At 39.0% G+C, this 12,073-nt stretch overlaps 1 protein-coding gene across 6 annotated transcripts in view; it reads left to right on the top strand.

The window, feature by feature from the left end:
* The window catches only part of LOC146583472 (protein diaphanous homolog 3-like), a 170,647-nt gene that overhangs the window by 77,861 nt on the left and 80,713 nt on the right, over positions 1-12,073 (top strand). For all 6 annotated transcript variants that reach the window (XM_085272160.1, XM_085272127.1, XM_085272117.1 and 3 more), the window contains 2 exons: positions 3,856-3,981; positions 9,274-9,437. In XM_085272160.1, the coding sequence (XP_085128286.1) occupies positions 3,856-3,981; positions 9,274-9,437 (290 nt within the window). The remainder of the gene's footprint in view (positions 1-3,855; positions 3,982-9,273; positions 9,438-12,073) is intronic.

Below are 12,073 nucleotides of genomic sequence, written 5' to 3'. Positions count from 1 at the left end.
ATTTTTAGATTTCTCATTAGTTAATACACTGACAGAGCCAGCCAGAATTTCTGTAAAAGAGCTCGGACGCAGCACCATCTAGGGGCAACTGTCTATTTTTATTTTGTTTCAATTATTATGGTTCAATTATTATCAGTAAAACTTTCTACATAACTAATTCTGTATCTGCACTCACTGAAAACTTTATTAGGTACACCTTAGAAAAACTGGGTTGGAGTGATCAGAACTGTCTTAGTTCTTCATAACATAGATTAAACAAGGTCCATGTTGACATTCCACCATCACACAGTTGCTTCAGTTTGTTGGCTGCACATCCTTGATGAGAATCTCCTGTTCATCACATCCCAAAGGTGCTCTACTGGATTAAGATCTGGTGAATATGGAGGCCAAGAAAATGTGCCAAGAGCAACCTGAACCGTTGATAAAGGCAGGATAGATCTGTGCTTTCATGTTGTGGATGTCTAATTCTGACCCTACTGAGTGTTGCCTGAGACCAGGCAATGTTTTTCTAATCTTCTATTGTCCAACTGTGGTAAGCGAGGGTCAGTTGAAGCAGTTGTTGCTTTTCTGCATGTCTTGGTTGTAACAAGTGATTATTTGAGTTCTTGTTAGCTTGAAACAGTTGTGGCACTTTCCTTTGACCTCTTGCATTACTGAGGCTATTTCACTGAGAGAATTACTGGATATTTTGTTTATTCCAACCATTTTTTGTAAACCTGAGAGATGGTTGTGTCTTAAAATCCCAGCAGATCAGCAGTTTTTGACACCAACCTGACTAACCGTGCCACATTCAAAACCACTTTAATCACCTTTCTTCCCCATTCTGATGTGGTGGCCATGTCTACATCTCTAAATGCATTAAGTTGCTGCCACGTGACTTAATATTTTTGTGTTCTCTGAGGTAGTGCTTTGATTGTGTGATCCTGTGAAAATAACACGTTAAATTCATTTCAAAGACCAGCAGCACTGATGCTTGCTGCAGAAATTCCAACATTAACCATAATTTTATTACTAGCTTTAGCCACCACCTGCTAACTTAATAATAACCTAACAGACAGCTAATGTGGCTACTTGGTAGCTGCTAAAAGTTAAACAGTCAATGTGTGTGCTAGCCACTAGATTACCATTTATAATAACTATTGAACACTTTAATGTCGTTGAAGGGGGAGTCTTCAAGTTTTCAAAAAAAGTATTGGCAGGTGCCATGTGCCCATCTGTGTGCAGGATGCTGTGTGAGGGCCAAGACAGCACTGTTAGTATCAGTACTGTTGAAAATGAGAATCTAATCTGATAGTAAGTTTTAATGTTGATTAGTATCTGAGTAGTAGGTACAGGATTGAAAATGAATTAACAAAGTAGCTCCTTTTCTATAGTAATCACAGCAATTGGCCTATGATTTATGCATAGGAGAGTTGTTTCAGGATTTAAAAAAATAATAATCATTAGTGTCCCATAAGGTGTCACTTCCTAATAACCATTTTAACTCTTCCAGAAGTCAGAGATAGGAATATTTTTCCTCCACATTGCTACAGTTCTCCTCAAAGATACATTAATTCATACTTAAAGAGCCTTCTGCCTTTTTTACTGTCCATAAAAACAGGATGATTTCTTTAAAAGAATTGCAGAGCAGTTGCTTTGTGAAGGCGGCTCTGATGGAGATATTATTAGTCACAATCTACTTTTGAAGCAAGAGTTTTAAATGTCTGCTCCTTTAAAGCTTTTGACTGACCGCAGGTATCATTGCAGGCATACAAGTAAGAGATAAAAGAAGGAAGAAAGAAAATTAAAATCCAAAAATCGATAAAGTGAAAATGCATTCAGGACAATCTAAAACACGCGACGAGTAAAAAGTACTCTTTAGCTGCGGTGTTACTGAAGTGCACTCAGTCTTCTTTCTCAATTATAAGTAACAGGTTGAAAAGTGCCACCTGCCTTTTCCTCTCAGCACACTGAAAGCATAAGCTGGTAATTTGTACATTTCACGAGTGTGGACATTCACATGTTCACACATACACTCTGTTAAACTTCAAATGAAAAGCACAACTTCAGTAATGCAAACTTTGTAGAATATTAGGAGTCAAGATGTCTGAGAGAACATGTGTGTGAATCCAAGATGGTAGGTTCCCATCAGGAAATGGGTTTATGCTCTAAAGTCAGAGGAAAGCTTAACTACATTGAAGTCTTTCTCTTTTTTTTCTTTTCATAAAGCATGTATTAGGATCAAGGGAAATTTGAAACTACTTAAAATTAAGCAGCTTATGCCTTTTTGTCAAGTGGGGTCTAATCGGGGTAATTTAAGCCATATGCTATATTCAGTCACTAGCTTAAAGTGTCAGCCATGACCAACTTAGCAGAAAGTTAGGCTTCACGTTCCACTGCTTTCCAACCTGCATGATCCATGCACCTGTTGATAAGACTAAAGTCCAAGGATTAATAGAATAGAAAGATATTAACTCAATCAGCCACACCTTCATGCATTCAGGGTGTGCAGTACTGCTGTATCTGTTGCTATGTAATGCACAGAAGTCACACTTACCGAGTAAATGTAAAGCCTTGTGTTCAAAAATGCTGGTGACACAATGTTTTGAAAATTTAAATCGTGTATTTAATTGTGAACAGTGCAAAGAGATAAGACTGCGTTATCTCTATGAGCCACGGTCGCCCCGTGGCTCAGGGGGTTGGGAATCGCATCTGTAACCGGAAGGTCGCCGGTTCGATCCCTGGGCTCTCTGTCCTGGTCGTTGTGTCCTTGGGCAAGACACTTTACCCTACTTGCCTACTGGTGTTGGCCAGAGGGGCCGATGGCACAATATGGCAGCCTCGCTTCTGTCAGTCTGCCCCAGGGCAGCTGTGGCTACAACTGTAGCTTACCTCCACCAGTGTATGAATGTGAGAGTGAATGAATAGTGGCATTGTAAAGCGCTTTGGGTGCCTTGAAAAGCGCTATATAAATCCAATCTATTATTATTATTATTATTATTATTATTATTATTATTATCATCTTGAATACCAGCTGCTGTTGTTTCAACAGTTACAGTAGGTAGGTGGGGTGTTTGTGTGTTTTTTTTTTTTTCAGGTTGTACCAGATATTTTCAGTGGGTGATACTTTTGGACTCTAGACAGTCCAGACTAGTTCCTGAAGTTTTTAACTACTGAGCCTCGCTGTTGTAATATGTGAAATATGAAATATGCTAGATGCTACTCTTATTTTGAAAATGCAGCAGTTTACATTTTGGTCTTTACTATGGCCTGCTTTACTAACTAACTAATTCTAATTCTGTGTAAAGTTAAAATGATTTGAAAATAACTGGATTCAGTGTTTAGTTTCCTGAAATGTTGAAGGACAAAACTTTGGGAAATACGATTCCATATTTGGACTCTTGATGCGACTTCTCCGTAATACTGACTGCACGATGATGGCTGATTGAGTATTTCAACATCAAGTATCACAACACCGAGTATTAACATAGCAGTCATTTGCTTTCACTACAGTTTGTGTGACGGCGAGGGTATTGTATTTTAATGTTAGGTTGTTTACCGCAAGCACACGACCGTGAGGAAAACAGAATAACGAGCAGTTATGTATTAAACATACTTTCACTTGATGCTTATATTTTGTCATTGTTTATTCCCACAGTGTTTTGGGCACAGTGTGAACCCATAATAAGTCTGCTTTGCGATTGAGCTGGCTTCTCTTTCATTTTCCCTGTCGTTTTGTTATTGTGCGTTGTTTTTCTGATTCTTCCAGTGCTTGAAAATAATAATGCATTTGATTGTACCTTTAATTGAGTTGTCCTCACATGTGCTTTTATGAGTGTATGTATGCGCGTCTGAAAATATGTGGGTGTGTGTCAGTGTCTGCAGAGAATCTGGAAAAGAGCCTCAGGCAGATGGAGAGGCAGCTGCTGCAGCTGGAGAGAGACCTGGAGACTTTCTCCTCCTCCGATGACCCCAATGACATGTTTCTTACCAAAATGGCTATATCCTTTACACGTGTATGCATAGGCTCATCTCTGTGGGCCATCATGCAGTGAGTTACAGTAATGAACTCTTCACAAAGACAGAAGAATATCACTGAATGTGAATTTTATATCTTTACAGTAAGTCACAGTGGTGCTGTGTAGGCTGGTTATGGAGCAGGTTTCAGGTTTAATTAACAAGTTAAACCTAACATCAGGAAAAATGGTAAAGACTTCTCAGATATTTAACATGTGGTGTGTCTTATTAAATGATATGACCTGTGTGAAACGTGGTTAAAAATTTTTTTGGCTCAACTTCACCTACTTTCAGTGAGTACAAAGATGTGGACAAGTCTTTTGTAGATAAATAACTTTATTTATTGCTTCTATGTACATCTGTAAATGAGGCATCGCGTGCTTTAAAGTGAAATGGCAGATGTGGACACTATACGGACAGAGGTATTAGGCTATTTACATATTATACGTACAGCAGTTATTATGACTGTATATGCATCTAGTTTGCAGTCTAAATTCATATAAATTTGACCCACACTTTCTGGGAAGGCTTTCTATGGAAGTCATTGCCTGGTTATTCAGAATAGCACTGGTAAGGTGAGAGGCGGATGTTGAAACTCATCTGACCACATCTGACTTTATAAACCTTACTTGTGCATCGTGGCATAGTCACCCTGGAAAATAAAAGGGCCTTTTCCAAACTGCTCCCACAAAGTTGGATGCACAGAATTGTCCCAAATGTCTTAATAAGATAAATGTTAAGATTTCCCTTCACTGGATATATAGCTATCCTATTTAAAAGGTCTGTGATATGTTTTATGGTGACCCATGATGAAGACCATAAGCCAAAAACCTTTGGTCATGGAGTAAATTTGTTCTTTATACTACAAGTATTTATATACTTTTGAGATCACACAAGATGCAAGGAATGGGGTGAAATGGAGGCAAATGATCCTCTCAGCCAAAAGGAGGAGGAAAAAAAAAAGGTAATAATATGCTTTTAAGTAGAAAGGGAGAGAAGAATATACAGTCCTCCCACCCATCCTCTCTTGGTTTCCAGTGATGTGCACAAGTGATGAGTGGCATCCCATTCTGCAGTCAAGTTTTGTACCAGTACCCCTCTTAGCTGCTTTTGAAGTGTACTTAAGACTGAGGCTATCTTCAAAATCAAGAGAGAAGCTAAAGAATGTGAATTATGTTGCGTTTGACTTTCTGTCTTTTGTTTTCAAAAGCCACAAATGTGTAATTTCTTTTTACCATTTGTCTGCCCACGTGGGAAATTGAAGTCCATTGCTGACATCGGTCTACATTTTGTTTGACAGCAGTGTAAATGATTCATTGTCTTCTGAGGTAGTTCTAGAGGATCAGGTTGACAGGTATGTCTCAGGCCAGGTGAGTAAGTATGTGTTCAATAATACACCTTGCACCCAGCCTCCTTCATGTAGTTTTGATCAATAGCCTAGGGGTTGGGGCACTGATGGCTTGTGCTGTAGTAGTTAGCAAAGAACTTGAGTGCAACACAGTAAGGTTCACTGAGAATGGATCTGACAGCTGTTTTTTCTACTTTGCTTTTCAATTCCTGATGTCTTAGCACTGATTAAAAACTATGAAAACTCTGAACTCTCTTTTGGTAAAAATGGAAAAACTGGAGGTAAAGTGTAATGTAGACGACTAACACAGGTTATTGATGAGGCGTCTGGTGTCAAAATAAGACCCTAGACGCACAGTACAGTGGTCCCTCGCTATAACACAGTTCACCTTTCGCAGCCTCGCTGTTTCGCAGATTTTTTGTGTGCAATTTTGCATGCTGTTTTTTGTTTGTTTTTTTTTGACAGCTCATTGAGTTCTGCATCCTGATCGAATGTAGACCATTGTCAGTCAATGTCTTCCATGCCGTGTCTCCTGTACAGTACAGACTGCATCAAGCTTGTCAAATTTACATAAATCTTTGATCACTAGCAGTGTGACTCTAAAGTAAGTTTTTAAGTTTTTCCCCAACAAACACAACAATGTCAACAAAACTTTTCGCACCACCAAAGGCACTTGCGGTACCAACCAAAAGGCAGAGGAAGATGCTAACCATCGCACAGAAAGTTGGACTTCTGGACATGGAAGGTAGAAGTTACTGTATTTTTCTGACCATAAGGCGCACCAGATTATAAGGCGCAATAAGCAAAACAAAACAGTCAGATAAGTCAAACTTTATTCAACTCATTCTTCTTGCTTCCTCCACTTCCGTACCATTGATTCATTAATGTTGAATTCTCTCGCAGCTGCTCTATTCCCATGTTCTGTACCTGGAAACAGGGTTTGATCTTTGGTTTCATTCTATAATACTGGACTTATTTTTCTATGAAGGTTTGAACTTTGAGAGAGTTTAAACAAGAGAGAAAAGTGTGAAAATGTTCATGCCTGTCTGAGAAAAGTGTATAAAGTGTGTAGTGAGGAGGGTTTTATGGCCTTAAAACATCTATAATAATTGTAAAAAAATTAAGCTGGCTACTTCACGGATTTCACGTGTCGCGGGTTATTTTTAGAACCTAACTCCTGTGATAAACGAGGGACCACTGTAAACCAAAAATGTTAACTAGATGAATGTTACACAATTTTTTATTTTTTATACATTATCATGTGAGAGTAACAAACATTAGCTACTGCTTGGAAATGAACTCTGAGCATTGCAAGGTGAAATATTGACTGGTCGTTAAAGTTACTGTCACATTGTGACTAACAAAATCCAAAATAGAACTCCAATTTAAATTTTTTATGCTACGCTGTATGTAAGGCCTTCCTCTCAGCCATGATGGCACCTTTCTAGATCTCCAAGCAGCAATTTCCATAGGGACTAATGCACTTCCATACCATCAGACTTTTGGAATGAGCTGATAACAAGTGGGATGATCCCTCTCCTCTCTAGTCCAGAGTATACATGTTTACTAAACTTTCAAATTCCAATTTGTCTGACCACAGAACAGTTTTCCACTTTTCCTCAGTCCATTTTATGAGTTTTGTCCCAGAGAAGACTGTGGCTGCTTCTTTGGATGTTAGAACTTTTACTGAACTTTTGGATGGCACAATGAATGATGTTCACAGACTGATTTCTGAAAGTGTTCCTGAGCTGCACTAATTTGACAGAATCGTGCTTGTTTTTAATGCAGTGCTGACAGAGGGCCCAAAGATCACAGGAATCCAGTATTGCTTTTCTACCTTGTCCCTTTTGTAGAGAAATTTCTCCAGATTCTTAGAATCTAGTGAATCTTTTGATATTATGTATTGTAGATGATGTAGGTGATGAGGCACGTCCACAATTATTTTCCTTCTTATTCAGAAACCAAGTGCTTTAGTAATTTGGCTTAAGGTTTTTAACCAACATTAGTAAGCAGTTTTATAATGAAGCTTTTTAATTACATTTACACTTCCCTCCGTCCTGCATCCCTTAACTGCTTATGTTAAGAAGACTTGTATTTCAAATTAAGCAAAACTGATTACAGTAGATTTGCAGGCATACAGGAGATAACATTTCTAAAAGTACTTTTGACAAGCAAATATTTATATTTATTTATTATTTAAAAAGTTTTATTGCTAAGCCTTTTGAAAAATGAACCAGTCATGTTAGCACTGCAGATCAGCAAATTCTGCGGTAACCAGCTAAACACGAGAATCTCAGGGTGTCACATTGGTGACATTGAAAATCCCATTTTCACTTCATGTGCCACTTGAGTTTACATTTACTGTGTGATTGGTCTAGTGTTACACTTCTAAATGTGAGCTAAGCTTGTAGAGGTGGTAGATTAGAAAATGAGAGAAGCAGAAGGAGAATGATCAAATGAAGACAGGCAGAATGAAAAGTGATGGGATGGGAGAGATGGGTGCTTTTGAGAACGAGCTGCAGTGGACCATTGCTTTCTCTGGAATAGGGAAGAAGTCAGGAGAGTGGGAACAGATATTTCACACCCCACGATACTTATCAACCACAGCTCTCAGCTATTTTTCTTTTTCTTTTTCTCTTGCTTTCCGTCAGTTGCTCAGACTTTCCTCATGCCTCTTTCCCCCAGCCCCTGGCTTGGAAAGATATTACTGACAAGTCAATCTGGGAGGAGTGCCTATTGAACAGCATTTACCCAGCTGTGAATAGGTAGTCCCATCCCCAGCCAGATTCAACTGAGGCCAAACCTCAAATAGGTCCATCAATTGAGCTATAATGAAGGGGCACAATAGGAGCCAGAGAGGCTGTCCACACACTTGTGCAATACCACACACACATGGCACACTTGCTTCTGAGACAACAGTGTTATAGTCATTAGCAGGACAGATGTCTAAGGACATAAGAAATTATTCATACAGTTTAAAACAGATTAAATCATTTTTTAATCTCAGATTCTATTTTGTCATACAACAAAAGATTTGAATTTCACTTGACAAGGTCATCATGTACGATAATAGACAGCGACGATTATGATTTATGGAATATGGAAAGGGAATAAAACTGTAGCATAAATATATTTTGAACAGCCAATTCACGGTTACTAAATTTTTGCATTGAGTGAATAGTGAGTTTGTGTGTGTGTGTGGTGACAGCACTGTATGCCCTGCTGGTGGGCTTGATGCGTTTTAGTACTTTGACTCTTCCCCCCTCCCCTCCACCACCTCTCCAGCACATGTTGACACAACCATTACCCATTTGTCCTCATCCACACGAACGTAGCAAAGCTGTCCTGCGCTTCAGATAGGAGGGCCTTGTATTGCTCTTTCATCTTAAAGTCAAGTCAGACTTGTATTTGCAGTATTTGCTAGGTCAGACTGTTGAAGACATAACCATTTTGTGTAAAGCCCAACTCTTGCACTCTTCAAGCATTTTAGAGTGCAAAGACTTGTTGCCTTAAAAATCCTAAGAGTAATACTGTGCTTGCTGCAGCATTTGGAAGTGAGCCAGAGTCAAGAGCAGAGTTAAATGCAAACACATCTATTTAACTGTGTTTACACTAACTTGGAAACTTTTTCAGTAAGCAATATTCTCATTAGTTAGGCTTTGAAAAAACTGGTGGGCAGGGTTAACGTTAAAGTACAATGAACTTTAAGTGCAGCAAAAATGGAGTAGTGTAAAATGCACACACTTTGACCTGACTGAGAGCTCTTAATGCAAACGTTGGTTTATCGGCATTTTATTTCCAACTTAATTTCTTTGCAAAAACAAGAGGGAATGGCTCTCACTTTTGTTGTCAAGTTGGAGATGCTCTCATCAGCCTTTAATGGATACTTGTTGTGAAATGTAACAATGACCTTGACCACAACCCTCACAGCTTCAGCAAAGTTGCACGGGAGCAGTATGACAAGCTGGTGATCATGCACGGCAACATGGAGACGCTGTATCAGAACCTGCTGGAGTACTTTGCTATTGATCCTAAGAAGACTTCTGTGGAGGAGCTGTTCACTGATCTCAGCAACTTCCGTTCAATGTTCACTGTGAGTACATGGTGCAATCCTTCATTTTATATTTATTTTTTTAATATCTTGAGTTGGAGACATTTGCATATTGAATAATGTTTTGACTTTTCATTAAACCTGTCCTGCTATTAAAGCCACACAGGGATTAGCACAATATTTGTGTTACAGGAACTTATATGTCTTAATGAGAAATGAATGACTCAGCCTGTCTCATATTAAGATGTGCTTTTTTTTTTTTTTTTTTTTTTGAATGGATTTATTTACCATTTAGTACAATGTTACATTAAGAGAAATACTGCAGTGCTACTTCATATCAGCTGGTGTTTTAATGCTATTTAAGAGTGTTTCATTTATGGGTGCATTTTCATTTTGCCTCTTGTTAACATATTTTAAGAAATGACAGAATTGCTAATGCTAAAACTGTGATAGATAAAAAATAGCTCTAACCATAAAGCTACTTATGATGTTGCACTCATTAGTTGCCCAACATCCATGAAAAATACAAGCAAAAAGGCAAACCACAAAATAAGTGAAAGATTTGCCAGAGTTTTATTTCAGGTTTGAGAGGGGGAAAAGACCTTGAAAATAGGGGTTATTATTTATCTTTTTATTCACTGCCTGTTTTATTACAGAACTTCTACTTCGTTCTGTGTCCTGTGGTAAAATACAAAGCAGAACAGTGCCAGTCCTGTGTAGTCCAGTCCCACCCGGACATTTATGTCATCCCTGAGCTCTGTGCCCTTATCAGTCTGGTGCTACCGTGAGCTCTGGAGCTGCAGAGACCCACTGTGTTTAATCAGCAGGATTAGTGGCACAAGCCACTGGGCGCGACAGATAATAGTAGCTAATTAGCCTACTAAAGTTATTGCCCTGCCCCTAACTTAACATCTACCACACACACAAATGGATTTCATGCCTTTTTGCTTTTTTCCCCCCCTCCCTCCCTGCATAGTGATTACTTATGCTTTCGTTTTTTCTTGTAGCCTGCTACTTTTTTTGTTGTTGTTGTTTTCCATTTATGCACTCTTCAGGCAGAGTGGCCGTGGGGTTTTATCAGTATCCTTCTTAGATCAGAATTGACAGAAACTTTAATGAAGCTTCAGCTGCAGTACAAATGCAGCTGCTTTCTTATGGATCATTCTTTGGAAGGAAGGTACGTCAAGATGTGTAGCAACAGAAACTGAAATAATAATATATCCCTGCACATATGATGCAATTACTGTAGGATATGTGAACAGCACAAAATTTATGTTGCTCTGGCTATTGAGCTTGGCTTGTACTGTCATTTTTTTCACCCACTTGTCATTTTGCATTTCTATAGCGACGGAGTGTGTGACTGCTGCCCGACCGGCACCTTTGCTATAAAAGAGAATGGGTGTCAGAGCACAAGGGTGCCAATGTTGCAGTGTATGTGAAAGACTCTTTGGCCCTTTAGAGAGCCCAAATTTTTTCCTAGGTACCCTGTTTATTTTTATTGATGCAGGACTAACGTGTGCTGTTATCCATGGCGCATTTAAATAACTAGAGTTGCCAGAACTGAGGCTAAATGATGTCGATCTATTCTGTATTCTGTGCATTACTATTGCCTAGTAATAAAAACAGATTTTAACATTGTGTTCTTAAAGCTAAACTGTTGCTGAAATCCCTTTTATTTGAAGCCTATGGTTCAGTTTTGAGTTTTGTAGTAGCTTTTATGTTCTGACCAAACATAACAGTTAATGATGCTGCCAGTGAAAGGTGAAGAAGCCAAGTGTTATAAAGGCTAGCATTATATGGTCAAAACTCCCAAGATAGCTATTTATTCCCCTGCGATAGGTCAGGGCGTTAGCAGCTTACACTCTCAGCAATTCGTTGAAATGGTCACATCACGGAGACACATCTTAGGAAAAGCCAAGGCTAGGTCAACGAACGTAGGCATACAGTAAATCTAAGCATTGTAACCTCTCGGTCAGATCTGTGTCAGCATTTACCCTGCCGTGCCGAGGCCCATGCTAATAGGTGCGTGCTGTCTCTAGACCACTGCCTGGGGCAAACTGAGCCTTGAACTGTGTGTATCTTGTTGGCAGAATGTGTGTGTATGTTTGTTTGTGCGCATATGTCATTCTGCTTTGGCATTTTTTTTTTTTTTAATAGGAAAAGCTGCTTAGTTATTTCACACACAAAGATGTGCACACACAATTGTGCACACACATGCAGCATGCCCAGTCACCCGTAAGAAGGAGACACAGGGCGAGGCCGCACATCTGACAGGAATCCAATTGAGCGTGTCTAATGGCGGACATCCAGGAGAGAAGGAGGGCGAAGCAGACCTGCAGTGATGAAGGAGAGCAGTAGACAATTTTACAGAGCTGGTTCTCCCTCTCTTTATTCCTCTACATCACTAGGTCTCTCGCTATTACAGTAACATATATAATTTTTTTTTCAATCAAAAGATCTCTGAAAGTCTGTGTTACCTCAGTTCATATTACAATGTTACATTTCAGCATGAAGATAATTTTTAATTTTACATTTAAAAACAAATAAAAATTGTCTTACTTGTGCTTGAAGTTAACATTTTATTCCATTCAGCTGATGTCCCCACTGACATTTTAATTCTTATTTTCCTAATTGTCTCTGCGATTTAGTAAGACAGCATAGCTTCTTCATGCTGGCTG

The sequence above is a fragment of the Mchenga conophoros genome, linkage group LG1 (assembly GCF_057382185.1).
Source record: "Mchenga conophoros isolate Kocher_MC1m ecotype Shallow Benthic linkage group LG1, M_conophoros_male_GT1.1, whole genome shotgun sequence".
NCBI lineage: Eukaryota > Metazoa > Chordata > Actinopteri > Cichliformes > Cichlidae > Mchenga > Mchenga conophoros.
Note: the sequence above shows the minus strand (reverse complement) of the source record. Positions and strands in the feature narration are given on the sequence as shown.